At 40.5% G+C, this 22,036-nt stretch overlaps 1 protein-coding gene across 3 annotated transcripts in view; it reads right to left on the bottom strand.

The window, feature by feature from the left end:
* Positions 1-1,546: 1,546 nt before the first annotated feature.
* LOC143764782 (proprotein convertase subtilisin/kexin type 4-like) overlaps positions 1,547-22,036 on the bottom strand; it is a 353,321-nt gene continuing 332,831 nt past the window's right edge. For all 3 annotated transcript variants that reach the window (XM_077250736.1, XM_077250738.1, XM_077250737.1), the window contains 2 exons: positions 12,992-13,111; positions 1,547-2,159 (listed from right to left, as the gene is read on the bottom strand). In XM_077250736.1, the coding sequence (XP_077106851.1) occupies positions 1,639-2,159; positions 12,992-13,111 (641 nt within the window). In that variant the 3' untranslated portion in view covers positions 1,547-1,638. The remainder of the gene's footprint in view (positions 2,160-12,991; positions 13,112-22,036) is intronic.

The following is a 22,036-nucleotide window of genomic DNA, read 5'->3' as shown; positions in this document are numbered from 1 at the left end:
GTACATTTCTGGAGCTTTTTTTTGTTTAAAGACACTGTCTACGAATTTGCATATACAGCGTCTTCAATAAAATGATGCCGAAGATTGCAGTATGTGCAGTATGTTGACTTCCGCACCATTTTATTAAAGAAAACTACATGTCAACATAACAGTGCACACTCGCCGGCCATAGAGATAATGGCGATGTGCAGTGCACGCACATTGCTATGTTGACGTTGTATTGCTTTACTTCAATAAAATAGCGCTACAGTCAGCGCATGCGAATACTGCGCTATCCGGCGCCACTTTATTGAAGACACTACACTGCATATGCGAATTTACAGACAAGGTCTTAAGAAAAAATGGCAAGGTATGCACACGAGCCGAGTCTGGCGCCATTTTATTGAAGTATTGTACTCCAAAATTGAAAAGGAACCTGTCACAAGAAAAAACACTATTAACCTGCAAGTTAACAGTGTTATTATGCTGCCCGAAGCCTGCACGCAGTTAAATGCAGCCGGGAAAAAATAACAATATTCTCTCTGCCAGCACTCTGCTTCAGTTTGGAGGTGAGGGCGGCACCAGTTCGGTCACCGCTCTGAGCATACAGAGTGGCTGCTGTAACCGCGCCATGACCCTGACCGACACTAGCTCTGTATTGAGAGCAGCTGTCAGTCAGGGTCAGGGGCATGGTTCAAAGGGCTGCTCTGTATTCTCAATGCAATGACAGAACTGGCGCCGCCACTTACCCCATGCTGCCGGGGAGAATCAAGATCAGCATAACAACGCTGTTAACTTGCAGATTAACTGCATATCAGCAGGTTAACAGCGTTACTTCTGGTGACAGGTTCCCTTTAACATAGCACTAATATGTACCAATAAAAATGCTTGCCACCCAGGCATAGAACGGGTTCAACAACTAGTCCTGGTATATGCTCCCCCAGCCTGGTAAAATGCTCCCCCCATCCTGGTATACATGTGCCCTACCCTATTATATGCTCCCCCAGCGTGGTATATGCTCATGGTATATGACCATCCTGGTCCTTCATCCTATTATACGTTCCCCTAGCCTGGTATATGCTCCCCCATCCTATTATATACTAATCCATCCTTGTATATATTCCCCCATCCTCTTACTATTATCTGCTCCTCCACAGAACCAAAAAAACCCCCAAACACTCCTGCTCACCTTTCCCCTGCTCCACTGCAAATATAAAATAAAAACAAAATGGTGCAGAAATCAGCGCGATCGCATACCGTGCTATACGCCACCATTTTGTCGAAGACACTGTGTGCAAATTTGTTTTCAATAAAATGGTGCTGGAGACTGCGCTATGAGCAGGCTCTGACTCCGATGCCACACTCCTCTTCCAGCCTCGATGGAAATCACGGTATGTCCTCATGGCGCCAGAGATCAAAGTATGGGGCTAGAGCCTATGCAAACCGCGATCTCTGATGCGATGCCACACTACTCCTCTAGGAGGCCACACTGCTCAATGTTATATTATAGATAGATATGTTTATATTTAGATTACAACACACAGTCAATGATTACAAAATATTTATGTCTATTAGTTAACGCTTTATTTTAGACACTCAAAACTCAAAAATATGGACAGCAATCTAAAAGTACCAAGACATTTTTCTCTCTGAATGCTCTTATATGGTTGCCCCATTCTCAACACCATCAGCAAAAGAGAGGAATCTTTGCTTTATGTGTGTTTGAGTAATTGTTTTCTTTTCAATTTTCATTTTTACTAAAGGTGGCTGAGAGGACATAAAAAATTCATAACAGTCCATGGATATTCTACTCAGGAAGAGCATGCAGAAGGAGGAAATGAAGTGCATAATCATAGCAAGCTCTATACCAATAACTGCCAATAAGACAATTCCAGGGGCCATCACGGAGTCAGCATTAGAATATATCCTTGGAAAATTAATCTGTGAGCAGGACAATTGTTGAATATCATGAGTAGAAAACGGTGGACAGGAAGTGCAGTTATTAGCAGAATCACCTCTGCAAGTATAGCAGGAAGGGTGGCATTTGGCACAAATCTGAGTAGTTCTGTGACTCCTGGCCTCTTTTTCCATTTTCTCCAATGACTGTACAGCCTTAAAGTATTTTGGTGGGCAATACGACATGCAGTAGTTTCCAAATGCATAAAATGGTGGCTCACACTCTAGGGCAAAACAAAAACTAATGTTAATACTTCTGTCTTTTTATGTATACATATTAGTCCAATAACCAAATTTCAAAGCATATTGAATAGTAATGACCACAAAAAGGCCCCACAAATTATTAGACAGGCCACATAATGCTTTGTTTTAAAACAAATATTTTTATTTATATCAAAAGGATAAAAACCTTAGTTCAAATACACAGACAGTTATATAAATGCCTCCAATCCAATACAAATTGCGTGTGGATACACTGGTAACAATATAGTAACAATATAGTATAACCCTGGGGCAACTGTAATGCTTCTATTACCATGACATCCTTAGGCAATATCCCTGGCACGTGTCCTAAAAAGAAACCCTGCCAAAGTGCTTTAGTGCATGTACTTGGCTAATTGTAAAATACAACCCATAGGGCTCATATCCAATAAACCTCAAATGGCGTTCCTGTAGATACTACGATAATATTCACAGTTAATATCACAGTTAAATAACCTGATCAGAAACCCATGCCAAAGTGCCTCAGTGCATGTATCAATTATAAGCTCATACAGCCACCGCAAGTAAGTTTATCCAGTCATAGTTACCTCTGTGTCACCACACGAGATCTGCTCTAACCCCTATTCGCGTTTCAATAGATTCTTCTTCCGGGGGCGTATGAATGAGGAGGGAGATGGGAGTGTATTTAACCACACCTCCAACCAATCAGCGCTACCCCAGTGCCCATTATTTCCATACGTCCATCAAACTAAAATCCATACTGAAACCAACAGCCAAAGGGACCCACCCACCAGCAGCGGCGGCGGCCGAACCCACGCGTCGACCCGCATCCAGCAGGTAGGCGCAAAGGGCTTAGCCTGTGCCACAGTCCCAAGGCGCATGCGCACATCAAGCCGTCCGAAAGTGTGTGTATGCTACATAACATATCAGAATATATGTGAAAACTGAAGTGTGATGCTAGCCAAAAAACAGTGTAAAGAGCTAATACAGGACTGTGTGTGTGTGCTACATAACATATCAAAGTGTATGTGAATACTAAAGCTTGATGCTAACCTGAAAACAGTGTAAAGGGCTGATACAGGACTGATATTAAAAAGAGGACACAATACCAGAACAATTATACAATATACAGTATATACATAAGATATCAGTGAATCTAATGCAGAATGATTTGCTAAATATAAGGTGATCCAGTGACAAACATTTATAATAGAAATAAATGAATATTAATAACCAAATATAAAAGTCAACAAAGAATATGATCTCCATATTTACCCAGCGACTTTCGATTTGGGCCAAAATTTTACCTATATCACCTCCACGTATCCCCATTGATACAGAATCTATACCCCTCACCACCAAGCCCACGGTACTACAGCCATGATGCTTCTTAAAATGTCTAGGTAGGGTTTTTAAGGTAGTCTCATCTTACGCTGTTTTTGCTTTTTCAATATCCCTACAATGTTCTCTTACTCTCACCTTTAATTCATGAGTGGTAAGGCTGATGTAGATTTTGCCACACGGACAGGTGGCATGGTAAATGACTCCTCGAGTTGAACATGTTATAAACTTCCTAATATTATATTTTTTCATACCATCAAAATTAACAAAGGTTTTCGCTTTTGTTGTATTGGAACAAGCCTTGCACAGGCCGCATGGAAAGAAGCCAACATTCGTGGCATTGGCAGATTTTTTCTTATTTGATCCAATTGGTTCATAATAACTGTGTACAAGAGTATCAGACAGATTTTTGGATCGATCTCCTTGCCGTGTTCAGTGTTTATTTGGTAAAATCCTTTTCAGGATGGGGTCAGTAAAAAGGATATTCCAATGTCTATTAATGACATCCCTGAATTGATGCCATTTGTTGTGATAAATGGTAATCATTCTAACCTGTTCCAAATCTCTATTTTTACCTGGAGATCTTTTTGCCCCCCCCCACATAACAAATCTTATTGGGTGCTCTTCAATGCCCTCTGATATCCTTTTTTAATATTCCTTTTACTATAACCTATTTCCTGAAACCGATTGGCAAGGTCCCTCAACTGAACCTCAAAATCCTCTGACCTAGTGCATATCCTCTTTGCTCTCAAAAACTGTCTCACAGGAATGCCTCTAATTGAATGATGGTAGAGGTTAGTATACAAGTCTCCCTTTGTATCAACACCAATGGCAAGATCTAAAAATTCAACCTCCCTTCCAAATTTGAAAGTAAGTCTAATATTGGAATCATTGTTGTTCAAATTGTCCATGAATAGACTCAAATCCTCAACAAGACCTTCCCATATGAACCAAATGTCATCTATGTACCTCATCCAGCCTGTCACCAGACTGGACTGAGGTACAGGTTCACACACGAAGATCTCCCGTTCCCAAGCCCCAAGAAATAAATTGGCGTACGAGGGGGCACAACTGGTCCCCATCGCCGTACCCTGTATTTGTAGATACGTACTGTTTTTAAAAATAAAGATGTTATGTGTCAATGCGTATTCCAAATAGTTGTAACAACAGCTGGACCATATCTTTATCAATATTGATGGAATTCAAGAACCACTGTACCGCCCGGAGACTAACTTTGTGTCTAAAAGAAGTGTAAAGCGCTTCTACATCGGCAGTTACCATCACTGCAGTCTCACTCAAATGGATATTATCAATTCTGTGTAACGCAGCATTTGTGTATTTTATATACGATGGTAACTCTCTTACCAGGGGCTTCAAATAGTAGTCAATAATTCTGGTAACTACTTCACACAAACTTCCGTTGCCGGAAATTATTGGCCTTCCCAGGGGATCCAAGGGGTCCTTATGAATCTTGGGGATCAGGTATAAGGTTGGAAGTCGTGGATTCTTTTTCTTAACTACTTCCAAAAAATGTTTTGGGATGATTCCATTGGCAAAGGCGTCTTCTAAAATCCTAACTAATTCACTCAAACTAATGCATAGGGTTACTGATCAATTTTCGCTAGCAATTTTTATCATTAAGCAATTTCATTGCTTGTTTTTCATACAACTCATTTGGCCAGATGACTATATTACCGCCGTTGTCAGAGGGCTTAAACACCACATCAGTAAGGTTAGCCAAAATGTCAATTGCCTCTCTCAGCCTTGCTACAATTAGAACCACCATAACCACCTCTACAGGAAACCCACTGCCACTAACTCTTTTTTACATGCAACATCATCTCACCCACCGGCCACAATTAGAGGCATTCCTGTGGGACAGTTTTTGAGAGCAAAGAGGATATGCACTAGGTCCAAGGATTTTGAGGTTCAGTCGAGGGACCTTGCCGATCGGTTTCAGGAAAGGGGTTATAGTAAAAGGAATATTAAAAAAGGATATCAGAGGGCATTGAAGAGCACCCGAGAAGATTTGTTATATGGGGGGGCCAAAAAGATCTCCAGGTAAAAATAGAGATTTGGAACAGGTTAGAATGATTACCACTTGTCACAACAAAATGGCATCAATTCAGGGATGTCATTAGTAGACATTGGAATATCCTTTTTACTGACCCCATCCTGAAAAGGATTTTACCAAAAAAAAAAAAAAACCTTATCACGGCAAGGAGATCCAAAAATCTGTCTAATACTCTTGTACACAGCTATTAGGATCCAATTGGATCAAATAAGAAAAAAAATCTGCTGATGTCAAGAATGTTGCTTCTTTCCATGCGGCCTGTGCAAGGCTTGTTCCAATACAACAAAAGCGAAAACCTTTGTTAATTTTGATGGTACAAAAAATATAATATTAGGAAGTTTATAACATGTTCAACTCGAGGAGTCATTTACCATGCTACCTGTCCATGTGGCAAAATCCACATCGGCCTTACGATATTGAAAAAGCAAAAACAGAGTAAGATGAGACTACCTTAAAAACCCTACCTAGACATTTTAAGAAGCATTGTGGCTGTAGTACCGTGGGCTTGGTGGTGAGGGGTATAGATTCTGTATCAATGGGGATACGTGGAGGTGATATAGGTAAAATTTTGGCCCAAATCGAAAGTCGCTGGCTATATAGACTGGGCACTATGGCTCCACAGGGTTTGAATGAGAGTTTTGGCTTTGGGGCTTTCTTGTAATAATGTTCTGGTATACATCGACTTGTCCGATACTGTTTTAGGGGTTTTAGGGTGGGGTTTTTTATCATTTTGATTTTAACCTGTATACCGTATTTTGTTAATATCTTATTTTCGGTTCATCTGACATCGTTAACCTCCAGCTTCTTGTCGTCTCCATGTGCCATATACATTTTCCGAAGTTTAATTATATCTATATTCAAGAAATTACTTTAAAGATCATGACGCAACCATCCTCTTTGGAGTGTGTGAATGAAGATTGAATGGGATTAGTGATGAATTATGGCCTTCAGTCCGGATTAATAGAAGAACTTTGGTGATTGGAGATCATATTCTTTGTTGACTTTTATATTTGGTTATTAATATTCATTTATTTCTATTATAAATGTTTGTCACTGGATCACCTTATATTTAGCAAATGATTCTACATTAGATTCACTGATATCTTATGTGTATATATTGAATACTTGTTCTGGTATTGTGTCCTCTTTTTAATATCAGTCCTGCATCAGCCCTTTACACTGTTTTTAATATCAGTCCTGTATCAGCCCTTTACACTGTTTTCAGGCTAGCATCACGCTTCAGTATTCACATACACTTTGATATGTTATTATTACCCACACACACAGTCCTTTATTAGCGCTTTACACTGTTTTTTGGCTAGCATCACACTTCAGTTTTCACATATATTCTGATATGTTATGTAGCATACACACATTTTCGGACGGCTTGATGTGCACATACGCCTTGGGAAGGCGGCCGGACCCTCCTACCTGTGGCACAGGCTAAGCCCTTTGCGCCTACCTGCTGGATGCGGGTCGACAGGTGGGTTCGGCCGCCGCTGCTGGTGGGTGGGTCCCTTTGGCTGTTGGTTCAGGGTGCGCATGCGCCGCTTTTCCGGTTGTTCCGTTTTGATTTAAATTATGATTATGTTTGGGTATTCATTTCTTATTTAGGTCAAATGCTGTTTATGTTTGCCTAAATTATTGAATACTAGATGGTGGCCCGATTCTAACGCATCGGGTATTCTAGAATATGCATGTCCACGTAGTATATTGCCCAGTGACGTAGTATATTGCCCAGTCACGTAGTATATTGCCCAGTCACGTAGTATATTGCCCAGCCAGGTAATATTAAGTATATTGCCCAGCGACGTAGTATATTGGCCAGCGACGTAGTATATTGCTCAGCGCTGTAGTATATTGCCCAGTCACGTAGTATATTGCCCAGCCACGTAGTATATTGCCCAGTTACGTAGTATATTGCCAATCGACGTAGTATATTACCCAGTCACGTAGTATACTGCCCAGTTACGTAGTATATTGCCCAGCCACGTAGTATATTGCCCAGCCACGTAGTATATTGCCCAGTCACGTAGTATATTGCCGAGCCACATAGTATATTGCTCAGCGCTGTAGTATATTGCCCAGTTACGTAGTACATTGCCCAGCGACGTAGTATATTGCCCAGTCACGTAGTATATTGCCCAGTTACGTAGTATATTGCTCAGTGACGTAGTATACAGCACAGAGCCACATAGTATATTGCACAGCGAAGTAGTATAGAGCACAGAGCCACGTAGTATATTAGCCAGTCACGTAGTATATTGCCCTGCCACGTTTGTCACAGGTTAAAAAATAAAAAATAAACATATACTCACCTTTCCGAGGGCCCCTTGTAGTCCACGGCAGCTTCCGGTCCCAGGGTTGGTCTGAGCGCAGGTCCTGTGATGACGTCACGGTCACATGACCGTGTAGCGGTCACATGACCGTGACGTCATGGCAGGTCATGCTGCCATACCATCTTTGCCACCGCAAGCTGCAACGGAAGATGGCGGGCGGCGGGAGCGGCTCAGCGGACTACAGAGGGTGAGTATAGCAGGTTTTTTTTTATTATTATTTTTAACATTACATTTTGTACTATTGATGCCGCATAGGCAGAGTCAATAGTACAAAGTTGGGGACACACAGGGTTAATAGCGGCGGTAACGGAGTGCGTTACCCGCGGCATAACGCGGTCCGTTACCGCCGGCATTAACCCTGTGTGAGCGGTGTTTGCGGGCGCCGGGCAGTGAGTGCGGGGAGTAAGGAGCGGCCATTTTTTCCTGGACTGTGCGCGTCGCTGATTGGTCACGGCAGCCATGACAGGCAGCTGCCGAGACCAATCAGCGAACGAATAACCGTGACAGAAGGACAGAAAGACGGAAGTACCCTTAGGCAATTATATAGTAGATGTAAGTGGAACACAATTCATTCCACTATTGGCGTTCTTGTGTGTTAATTTCATTTCCGCAACTGCGCATTGATATCAGCATCTTTCATTATCTATGGCACTATGTATCAATGTCATTTCCGGAATTGCGCATTGCTTTCAGTATGGATTTTAGTTTGATGGATGTATGGTAATAATGGGCACTGGGGTAGCGCTGATTGGTTGGAGGTGTGGTTACATACACTCCCATCTCCCTCCCCAATCATACGCCCCCGGAAGAAGAATCTATTGAAACGCGAGTAGGGGTTAGAGCGGATCTCGTGTGGTGACACAGAGGTAACTTACTTGCGGTGGCTGTATGAGCTTATAATTGATACATGCACTGAGGCACTTTGGCATGGGTTTCTGATCAGGTTATTTAACCAGGATATTAACTGTGAATATTATCGTAGTATCTACAGGAACGCCATTTGAGGTTTATTGGATATGAGCCCTATGGGTTGTATTTTACAATTAGCCAAGTACATGCACTAAAGCACTTTGGCAGGGTTTCTTGTTAGGACATGTGCCAGGGATATTGCCTAAGGATGTCATGGTAATAGAAGCATTACAGTTGCCCCAGGGTTATACTATATTGTTACTATATTGTTACCAGTGTATCCACATGCGATTTGTATTGGATTGGAGGCATTTATATAATTGTCTGTATTTGAACTAAGGTTTTTATCCTTTTGAAATAAATAAAAATATTTGTTTTAAAACAAAGCATTATGTGGCCTGTCTTATAATTTGGAGGGCCTTTTTGTGGTCTTTTCTGTCTTTTTATGTACCGTACTGTATTTTATAAAAAAAAATGTAGAGAGTCCCACAGGGATGCTCTTTGTTTGCAAGAATAACATCTGGCTAATAGAAATGGTCTGAAGCTGGGGCCACCCTCTTTGAGATCCATATACTCTATCTTCATGAGAAATCTCTGTGGACTGTTGCTGTTTTCTTAAGACCATTTAAGAGATACATGTCAACAAGACCAAGTTTACAGCTTCACTGTGACAGGTCCCAGAATTGTGATTCTATATCACAATTCACACAATGAAAGTCAATTGGTTATGGTGAGACGTACAAAGATGCAGATACTACAACAAATAAGCATTGAAATTCAGTGGCCCCAAAGAACAAAGTTGCAAAATAGCCCTAGCTTAAATGTTTTGCATTTCGTCACTATATAATCATAAAATATTTTTTCTGAAATCTAATATATAAAGCTGAATGTGTGTATGTATGTGTGTATGTATGTCCGGGATTGGCATCTGAACTGTCGCAGCTACAGCCACAAAATTTTGCACAGTCACACGTCTGGACCCCGAGAGCGTCATAGGCTATGTTGTGAGGTGAAATTTTAACCCCACGCTTTCCAATTCACCAAACAATTTTGCCCCTATCTACATAATGGGGAAAAAGTGAAAGGAAAAGTGTTGGAGGCGTCGCAGCTACAGGCACAAAATTTTGCACAGTCACACGTCTGGACCCCGAGAGCGTCATAGGCTATGTTGTGAGGTGAAATTTTAACCCCGCGCTTTCCAATTCACCAAACAATTTTGCCCCCATCTACATAATGGGGAAAAAATGAAAGGAAAAGTGTTGGAGGCAAATTAACAGCTGCCAGATGTGAACAAGGGGGACTTAAAGAATGACAGCGATGGCGCCAAAGAGTATATACTGTACAGTTGCTAAGGTGGGGCCCCGACATGGGATAATCACCACACCACCACAGGGATATGAACACACACACAAAATGCACCACACACTACCACGTGCTCGAACACATATACCACCCTCAGCGCACATTTCACCACACATACACCAACCTCGCCACATAAAAGTAGAAACACAAAAGTCGCCGCTCAAAACTCGCCGCGCGCAAAACTCTCCACATGCAAAACTCGCCACACGTGCAAAACTCACCTCATGGAAAACTCGCCACATGCAAAACTTGCACACGCAGAAAAATTGCCACACGCAGAAAAATTGCCACATGCACAAAAGTTGCAACACATGCAAAAGTTGCCTCACACAAAACTTGCACATACTCAAAAGGCACCACACATAAAACTCGCCACGCGCAAAACTCGCCATGCGCAAAACTTGCTGCACACAACTTGCTACACTAACCTGTTACATGCAACTCGACACACAAAAAGTTGCTACACGCATGTCACCACACAAAACTCATCTCACAAAAGTCCCTACATGCATGTCGCCACACGCAACTCAACACACACAACTTGACACACGAAACTCGCCCTAAAACACACACAAGTCTGGTATTATCCTTCAAAAATAAAAATCTGATTAATAAGCAAACTACAAGAGCAACAAATGTACCATATAGGAATCCGGCAGCTGTCAGTCACATGACCAGTCTATTATGTGTATGTGTGAGCTAATATATACTGCCAGGGGGTGGGCTTACTGTTGGCTGGGGATTTATCAGGCTGCCATTTTAGCTTACAAATACTGAGGTAAAAATACTGACCAAATAACGTGTGAACGAGGGCTAATACAGGAGGAGATGACATACAGATATATACTATATACAGGAGGAGATGACACACAGGTATATACTATTTACAGGGGAGATGACACAGGTATATACTATATACAGGAGGAGATGACACACAGATATATACTATATACAGGAGAGATGACACACAGGTATATATTATATAGAGGAGGAGATGACATACAGGTACATACTACATACAGGAGGAGATGACATACAGGTATATACTATATACAGGAGGAGATGGCACACAGGTATATACTATATACAGGAGCAGATTACCTACAGGTATATAGTATATACAGGAGGAGATGACATACAGGTATATGCTATGTATAGGAGGAGATGACATACAGGTATATACTATATACAGCAGGAGATGACACACAGATATATACTATATATAGGTGAGATGACACACAGGTATATACTATATACAGGAGATTACATACAGGTATATCTAATATATAAAGCTGAATGTGTGTATGTATGTATTTGTGTATGTCCGGGATTGGCATCTGCACCGTCGCAGCTACAGCCACAAAATTTTGCACAGTCACACGTCTGGACCCCGAGAGCGTCATAGGCTATGTTGTGAGGTGAAATTTTAACCCCGCGCGTTCCAATTCACCAAACAATTTTGCCCCTATCTACATAATGGGGAAAAAGTGAAGGGAAAAGTGTTGGAGGAAAATTGACAGCTGCCAGATGTGAACAATGAGGACTTAAAGAATGAGAGCGATGGCGCCAAAGAGTGTATACCGTACAGTTGCTAAGGTGGGGCCCCGACATGGGATACTCACCACACACGGGGATATGAACACAAACACAAAATGCGCCACACACTACCACGTGCTTGAACACATATACGACCCTCAGCACACATTTCACCACACACACACCAACCTCGCCACATAAAAGTCAAAACACAAAAGTCACCACTCAAAACTCGCAACGCGCAAAACTCGCTACATGCAAAACTCGCCATATGCAAAACTAGGCTCACGCAAAACTCGCCACACGTGCAAAACTCACCTCATGGAAAATTCACCTCATGCAAAACTTGCACACACAGAAAAATTGCCACATGTACAAAAGTTGCACCACATGCAAAAGTTGCCTCACACAAAACTTGCACATACTCAAAACGCACCACACATAAAACTCGCCACGCGCAAAACTCGCCATGCACAAATCTTGCTGCACACAACTTGCTACACTAACCTGTCACATGCAACTCGACACACAAAATGTTGCTACACAAAATGTTGCTACACGCATGTCGCCACACAAAACTCATCTCACAAAAGTCGCTACATGCATGTCGCCACACGCAACTCAACACACACAACTTGACACATGAAACTCACCCTAAAACACACACAAGTCTGGTATTGTCCTTCAAAAATAAAAATCTGATTAATAAGCAGACAAACTACAAGAGCAACAAATGTACCATATAGGAAATACGGCAGCTGTCAGTCACATGACCTGTCTATTATGTGTATGTGTGAGCTAATATATACTGCCAGGGGGGAGGGCTTCCTGTTGGCTGGGGATTTATCAGGCTGCCAATAGCAACCAATCACAGCTCAGCTTCTATTTTGCTACAGTTAATTAACCTGAGCTCTGATTGGTTAATATAGGCAACAAAGACATTCTCAGTATAACAAAGCTAATATATGTTGTGAAATTCTTCTATTAGCTTAGTTTTTGCCTTTTAATAATTACATTTCTATCTATTTGTTTTGTGGTTTTTGTGTGCAGAATACATTTTTGTTAACACATTCTATTTTGCTAACAGCAGTCATTAACCCGGGCAAAGCCGGGTAGTACAGCTAGTAAATAAATAAAATCGGTTAAAAAAATACAAAAATGACTAAACAAAACGTATAACTTCAAAGTGCAAACTGTTTTATATACAGCCTCTTGTCCCGGATATTGAGATGCATCTTACAGTGCAATGGACAACAATAAATGTGTAACTTACCTTGACATACTCCATTGGAATCTCGGCTCAAACATTTTGTCATTACAGGACTTCGAATTTTTCTAGCCATCAAGTCTTCATTAGTCCCATACAGAATAAGCACAATACTGTACAGGAATCCTAGGGGACATACAAGCTAATGCTTACTTGGCGACAATGTGCAACTTGTAATCAGAAAAATCTGCAAACATTAAAAAAAATATTTTTTTCTTTCCGGTCACTAAAAGAATTGTGCAAAGGTATGTGGCGGACAAAAAAATCTAAATGCCCTGCCACTAGTTTTCTTAGCTGCAACAGTGAAGGTGGAGGAGACATTGGAGATTCTATGTTTCATAAGCTCAGTCTTTTGAGCGGATAAAGTAAGTGACCTTATCATACTTCAGGAATACTCCATGTCATAAAAAATATTTAAATCTCCATGACTCTGTAGTGAAAGGGTATTCTCACCACTCTCTCCTTCCTTTCTCTCTGTTGCAGTAGGAGACAAGAGCTAACAATCTAGCTGCCTCTATTTGAATTACACAGTTTAGCATATGGGAAATGAATAAAGCTGTGATGTATAGATGGGAGACAAAGAGAAGTGACCATTAATTAAAATGTACTCTGAGCTGACAGTCTCCTAGACTTAGACAATAGACTTATACATATATATGTAACCATGAGCCACCAAATAAACCTGTAGCTGAGGGTATATAACCCTCCCTGGACACCCTGAACGGGTCCAATACAAAGGACAACTCCAAATAGATGTAAACCAAAAGGCAAGGAGTATAAAAATCCAGACCATCATATTAAAAACCAAAAACAAATTTTTATTAGATAAATTACACAATAACAAATTCTAAAATAGTAATGTATACATATCATAACCAAATATAAATTATACAGAGGTGCCAAAAAAGGGAGACCTAACGGTAGCCAGGTTAGATGCACACTACAAAATACATCCCAGACATGGGTAATAGCGCCAGAGATGAAAGGATGGCATCAGCTAGGACATTATAACAGGCAATGCATAATGCACAATAAACCGTGCCCATATAGAGCACAAGGTCCACAGCCCACCATCACAACATAGTGATTGCACGCGTAATTACCCATAGTCAGTTCCAAGGGGAGTAGTCTGCACTTCACCCGGCGGCCCCTCTGTATAATTTATATTTGGTTATGATATGTATACATTACTATTTTAGAATTTGTTATTGTGTAATTTATCTAATAAAAATTTGTTTTTGGTTTTTAATATGATGGTCTGGATTTTTATACTCCTTGCCTTTTGGTTTACAATAGACTTATACATGTAGGAAATTGGATGTGGCTGACTTGAACCAGCCTAATTAACATGCAGGCAGCCCTTTATGAAGAGAGAGGACTAAAGCGACTAGAGCTTTTAAAAGATATCTAATGTCACATAGGCTAGGCATTTCTTCCATCAGAACAGCTTCAGTTAGTCGTATGTCTCCAAAAGAAAATATGGAATATTGGAGTTTGTATAAATTAGATATTGATGAGACTTAAAATTTTCAAGGCCAGGGTGAACTAGGGAAGAAGATACTTATTTCCCCATAACTATCCCCTGGCTATAGGCCACAAATTGATACTGGGCAAATCACTGACAGCAGTTACGTCATGTCTGGTGTCTGGGTAACCGTAAAATACCAATTAAAAACACAGCGGCGATCTTGAACTTCTGTGATCATCCAGAGAAGAATTATCGCATAAGTTGATATTTTCATAAAATCCTGAAGGGACTCAGGTGCTCATAAAAGATCAAGGCAAATTATGATCTTTGTTCCTATAGAGCAGTATTTCCCAAACTCCAGTCCTCACGGAACCCACGGGTCATGTTTTCATGATTTCCATAGTGTTGCAAAGGTGAGACAATTCCTGATGCCTTGATGATACTTCCACTACTTGCGCAATACTAAGGAAATCCTGAAAATATGACCCGTGGGGTCCATGAGGACTGCAGTTTGGGAAACACTGCAGACAGTTACACACATTGTGTTTCATGAAGCCCGTACAGATGAAGCGCTCTCCTTCAGCTAAGTTGACTGGTCTCTGCAAACAACGTCGTAAGTTCTTTTGTTAATCTCTTATTTTATGCAACTGTATATGCTGTATAGTTTTGTCTTCTTTGTAAAATCATTGGTATATTTTTCAAAAACTCTGCCTTCAACTGGATTACATTTTGTTCTGTAAGCCGCGCCTCAAAGCCATATCCTAGCTACCAAGCCTCCAGTTAGCCTGAAAGTAAAAAAATCGACTGGTGATGGCAGCGAGTAGTCTGGGTTATCGTGGAGTTAGCAGTTATCATACAGGGGTATATACATATATCCCCTCCTTGACAATCGTCACAATCCACTTTGAAGATACTTTATTTAATATACCTAATACAATATAAGTCAATGAGAAGGCTCAAAAGATGCCTGAAAGACACACGATTCTTTTTCTAGTATTTTGCCAGTGTTCTGCTTGAAATGGAGTAAAATAAATTAAAAAAAAGTCCAGAAAAACGTGTGAAAAAAAATTAAAATTAACAGATGCCTCAAAAATGATAGGAAAACTCTGAATAAAACAGTCACTTGGCAAAAACTAAAAAAAAAAAAAAAAACAACAAGAACTCGCCAGTGTACTGTAGCCTAAAAGAGACGCCATGTTCACAAAACTTTTTAGTTTTGGCCAGTGCTGAATTATGCGTGGATTCCATCAGGTGCCGCTTAAAAGAATTGACATGCACTTTCTTCTCCACCTGGCATTTTACAAGGTGGGTATTTCAAAGTCTTTGAAGCATTTTTGAAGCAAAGTTTCAGACTTTTTTAAGCAAGATAAAAAGAAAAATGGTGCTACAAAATATCTTACAAATAAATTCACCTTATTAAAAATTAAATATTATAACAAATTTTGTTAAGAAACAAAATAGCTCCATAGAGGGCAAACAATTAACCTTCCAAGGCTATAAACAGTATATAGTTAGTATGCCCACAAATCTATCGGAGTGCATTCCCTGGTGGTTAACATATACATCAAATAGGGTGCTTGAAACACGCCCCTGATGAAGCCGAGTTAAACTCACACTGCGGTACAATGCTACACGAAAAAGAAGAAATGTTCCAGCTTCTGGTAAAACATTCAGAGTAATCCTTATTACATCAAAATACAATTAATTAAAAAAATAGTGGAGAGGAACAGTAGCAAGTGACGCGTTTCGAACACTGTACTTTTTCAAGCTTACTTGAAAATGACCTAACACCAGTCTTAAATACCCAGGTGCAATTAAACAACACACATGAGAAATAGTTAATTAATTAAAATTAACACACTGTGAAAGAAAAAGAAATAAAAAATAAGGGGAAACGAAAGGATATACAAAAAGATGAATAAATGTTAAAATCCAAAAAGATAATAAAACTAAAACATGGAAACAAGAGATAAATAGGATGATGTGAAAACATAAGAAAATATTCAAAATCTCAATAATGATAAGCTATTTCATTTCTCAGATTCAATCCCAAAGGGGAACGAGAACCCAAGTTAAAAGTCCAGAACGCCTCTCTCACCATCAGGCATCTCAGCATATCGCCACCTTGAGGCGGTCTAGTAATTTTCTCAAAACCAAAAACCTTGAGGGATAATAGATTGCCTCTAGGTATGTCAATAAAGTGTTTGGATGCAGAGGATGTATACCTATTGTTATGATTATTATCAGTAATATCATTAATATATTAGATTATACGAACTTTTAATTTGTGAAACGTACATCCAATGTACAGCTTGTTACATACTGTACATTCAATGGCATAAACAATGTGATCAGTGTTACAATTAATGAATTGCTTAACGCTAAAGCTCTGACTGTTGTCAGAATTAGAAAAGGAAGAGCACTAGTACGCAAAGCTGCAGGTTCTGCAGCACCGGGCTCCACAATGAAAAAAGCCTTTATAATTTAGCCAGGTACCAGCAGATTTGGATCTTGAAAAAAAGCTGGGAGAAAGTCGATTTGCCAACAAAGGTCCTTTTTTAGCAACTACAGAACATCCAGATTTGAGAATGGAAGAGAGAATATCATCATCAAACAATAAAGGTAAGTGTTTTAGTACAATCTGTTTAATGCTAGATAATTGTGGGAACCACTTTAGCTACATGTTTGGGATGACTACTCCTATAATGCATGATGGTACTACCTGAAAGTGGTTTTCTAAAATTAGAGGAGACAACAAATTCTTCCACCACACCAGTGAGCTGCAAATACAGGAATATAATCCTGTTATATTATTTTATATAGTTTATAAATTTGGGAGATATTTTGTGAAACCATTTTTCTTTTTCATTGGGTTTATCTCATGATATTTTGGTGCATCTTAATTATTCAGCCAGATACTTTTGGTTATAGGAATATCGGTTACCAATTATTTTTTTTCACAGCTCAAAAAAACTGTGTGCACATACCCAAAACGAGACATTCATCCCTAAATTCTAAGTCAATTTTAAAACTTTAAACAGGCTATCCGAGTCTTTTTTTTTTCTTCTGTATGGCTAAGCACTTATCGGTAGGTAGTTGCTGACTACCTGCTTGTTCTGCTGTTCACCGATCTCTTCTGGATCAGTGTGGTCATAGGGTGGTCATGTGACTGCTCCTGGCGGCTATTCTCCCACTTACTGTGACGTCATTGCCTTCCCTTTAGCTCTACTCTTTTGAAGGGGTGTAACTGCCGATGTCATGTTGATTGACAACGGGTTCCCGCTACCCAATTCAGTGCAGGCACGCAGAGTTTGTTAGAGCTGGCATATGATTAGTGCAAAGAAATCTAAGTCACAGATTTACACGCTGGGCATCAGTGTTACTAACTCACTTATACTATCACACTGTTTAAGCGCTAGCTCATGCAATGCGATTCGCATTAATTGAGCGCATGTGCACAGAGTTAAGTGGCAGGGAGTAAGCCATCAATCAACATGACATTTTGCAGTGACACTCCATAGATTGACTCGATTCTAAGAGATTTGCACTGTCGATGTGACATCACAGGAAGTGGGAGGGCAGGAGAGACCAGAGATATTGTCTCATGGAAGAACAGGCAGGTAGTTAACAACGAGCTACTGATAAGTGATTAGCCCCAAAGAAGTAATAAGTATCCAAGATAACACCTTTAAACAAAAGAAAAAGCAAGTCTCGTCACAGCAATGACAGTAAATTTGTACATATGACATCTTTGAATCTTTGAAATTTGGGCATACCAGCTGAATTTTTGAAGCAGAATATACTTCAGAAAAATGCTGGCTGAGTTTTTTTAAGGGTCCCTTTGATATTTTTTTGCAGTGGCTTTACCACTAGCAAGTGTTTTTTATTTGCATGTACAAAATGATGAGTGGCTTAGAAGCAGAAGCATCTTGAAGAATGGTCAGGTCACTTCTCAATCCCTTTGAAAACTTGAAGCGGTTAGAAGCTCAAAAGTCTGAACATATAAACAGCATGTAGTTTTCACATTCCTAAGCACATGTTGATTTTTTTTTTTAGTGTGTATCATGTGCTTTTTCAGGCATGTCTCGGAGCGCATGAGCCTGAAAAAGACGTTGTATGCACATAGTCTTAGGATTCCCAGTCCACCTCTCTGCAAGTAGTCACATGAACTACCTTCCTAGCCCTCGTGCTCAGTATTCACAGTACATTTTCTCAAGTAGACTATTTAGCAACTCCACCAAGGTCACCTCTCAGGGGCCCATCGCTGGTCAAATTGATTTGGGTCAACATATACAGAGGTTATTGTTACAGCTGTGATAAAGGGACTGTTAGCACAGAATTATTGTTCAAACCAAGCCCCGCTGCTCAAAGCTTCACGGTGTGGCCAATCATTTATACACCTTCCCACCTACTAAATAGAGACCTATTGGGAGTACATTATACTATATGGAGGCTTATGGGGAGTGCATTATACTACAGAGGCCTATGGGGAGTGCATTATACTATATAGATGCCTATGGAGAGTGCATTATACTATATAGAGTGCTATGGGTAATGCATCTTACTATATGGAGGCCTATGCGGAGATCATTATACTATATAGAGTTCTATGGGGAGTGCATTATACTATATGGAGGCCTACGGGGAGTACATTATACCATATGAACGCCTATGATGAATGCATTATACTGTATGGAGGCCTATGTAGAAAGCATTATACTGTATGGAGGCCTATGGGGAGTGCATTATACTATATGGAAGTTTAAGGGGAGCGCATCATACTATATAGAGGCCTATGGGGTGTGCATTATACTATATAGAAATCTATGGGGAGTGCAACATACTGTATGCAAGTCTATGGGGAGTGCATTATACTATACAGAGGCCTATGGGGAGTGCATTATACTATATTGAGGCTTATTGGGAGTGCATTACTGTTTGGAGGCCTAAGTGGAGTGTATTATACCATATAATGGCCTATGTGGAGTGTATTATACTATATAGAGGCCTATGGTAAGTGCATTATACAGTGTGAAGGCCTATGGGGAGTACATTATACTATATAGAGGCCTATGGGGAGTGCATTATACTATATGGAGATCTATGGGGAGTGCTTTATACTGTATGCAGGCCTATGGGGAGTGCATTATACTATACAGAAGCATATCGGGAGGGCATAATACTCTATAGAGGTCTATGAGGAGAGCATTATAAAATATAGACTCCTATGGAGAGTGCATTATACTATATGGAGGCTTATGGGGAGTGCATTACTGTTTGGAGGCCTAAGTGGAGTGTATTATACTGTATGGAGGTCTATGGGGAGTGCATTATACTGGTCAGAGTTAGAGGCAGGAGGAGCAGCCTTAATACAAGACAAGAATTGTGGTCGCTGTCCAACCGCAGTCTCTTATGCCCAGGAGCTGCCATAAGTGAGGTGTGTCCTCACTCAGACTCTTATAACCCCCCAAATGAAAATGGTAGCCCTCAGTGGCTAAAGTAATAATTAAGTAAAAAACTGTTTAGCATTGTACATTTTATTTTGTATTAAATCAACAATTTTAATACAAAATTAAAAATTGTGGCACCTTCTCTTTAATGACAAGAATGATCTCACTGGTCCTGGGCATTGATATAAATAAAAGGTTAACTACCCTTGCAGAGGGTAGTTAACCCTTTTCAAAGCAGCAAAACGCAAAGTTTGTAGATTGGAACAGTGACATTCCTGTTTGTGTTTAAAGGGAACCTGTCACCCCCAAAATCGCTGGTGAGGTAAGCTCACCGGCATCAGGGGCTTATCTACAGCATTCTGTAATGCTGTAGATAAGCCGCCGATGTTACCTGAAAGAGGAGAAAAAGAAGTTAGATTATACTCACCCAGGGGCGGTCCCGCTGCGGTCCGGTCGGATGGGTGTCTCCGGTCCGCTCCGGCGCCTCCCATCTTCGTTCCATGACGTCCTCTTCGGGTCTTTACGCCGCGGCTCCGACGAAGGCCTACTTTGTCTGCCCTGTTGAGGGCAGAGCAAAGTACTGCAGTGCGCAGGCGCCGGGCCTCTCTGACCTTTCCGGCGCCTGCGCACTGCAGTACTCTGCTCTGCCCTCAACAGGGCAGACAAAGTACGCCTGCGCCAGAGCCGCGGCGTAAAGACCCGAAGAGGACGTCATGGAACGAAGATGGGAGGCACCGGAGCGGACCGGAGACACCCATCCGACCGGACCGCAGCGGGACCGCCCCTGGGTGAGTATAATCTAACGTCTTTTTCTCCTCTTTCAGGTAACATCGGCGGCTTATCTACAGCATTACAGAATGCTGTAGATAAGCCCATGATGCCGGTGAGCTTACCTCACCAGCCATTTTGGGGGTGACAGGTTCCCTTTAATCAGTCTGGGAGAGCACTTCTCTGTAGTGATTGATGTGTCATGGGGTCTTATATAAAAGCTGGTAAAGCGATGCTTGGCACACTGTGTTCATGAAACAGTTCAGGGAGAGTTGTTATAGGCAGGAGAGCATATTTTAGAGCAGGGATATAGTCAGGGTTTAATCATTTTGCCATTGCAGCACTTGTATGCTAGTCCTGCAGCATTAAAACAACAATCCTTTTCAGGGCTAAATAATTTCCTTTCTGTAGTAAAAGCACTGTTATCTGCATTCAGTGGAAGGATAGTTTAGGCTTAGAGGCATCTAGGCATGGTTTAATATTGCTATTGCAGTAATTGCATACTGCTACACACTAAAACAACAGTTCTTGTCAGGGCTAAATATTTTTTTCCCTATTATTCTCGGGAAGTTTACAGGCATATATACCCAATTTAAAATGTGCAAGGAGTGCGGTAAGGGATGGGGAAGTGGATGTGATGCTGATGGTGCACGCAGAGGCCTTGGGACAGCTGAAACTTTCAAGAGTACAACTGTCCAAGCAATTTATTATAGGGGAGTATCCAACAGCACTACCAAACAAAAAACCTACCCCTTAAAACCATCAATCTTTATTAATAATCCCATATAATACCAAAAAATCCAAAAAAATAGATAAAACACATCCCTATAGGAACTACATATACCAGGAACAAGGGATACAGCCTACAAATAGAGACGCTTATACAAAAGGCATTTCAATGATACCAAAAAAACCCAAGTGTAGAAAAAATGAAAAAAATATACAAAAGTAACAATAAAAAATTATCAAAATGAAAAAATGAATAATTGAAAAAAAGAAAAAATATTGTTAAATATAATATGCCTCTCCTAGCCCTAATAGGCCCTAAAGCCTGATGTCCTTCCTAACAGCGGAGGTTGGCACCCTAAATATGCGATGAGGCGCCCCTGCTCCACGATGGCTGTCCCTTATATCCCTAACAAACTAGTAATCACAGACATAACACACATATGGATCAGATTAGATCCATAATAAATATACTTAAGCACTATTATGTGTACTATAAACTATCATCATTCCTATCAACGTTCAGGACTCAAACCACTATAGTTAAACTATGTAGTGTAACAAGGCATAAGCCAGCAGAAGAAGAAGGCTAAACTACATTTAAGCTGCCCTATATAGATATTACAGAAAAAATGCTTT

The sequence above is a fragment of the Ranitomeya variabilis genome, chromosome 4 (assembly GCF_051348905.1).
Source record: "Ranitomeya variabilis isolate aRanVar5 chromosome 4, aRanVar5.hap1, whole genome shotgun sequence".
Taxonomy (NCBI): Eukaryota; Metazoa; Chordata; class Amphibia; order Anura; family Dendrobatidae; genus Ranitomeya; species Ranitomeya variabilis.
Note: the sequence above shows the minus strand (reverse complement) of the source record. Positions and strands in the feature narration are given on the sequence as shown.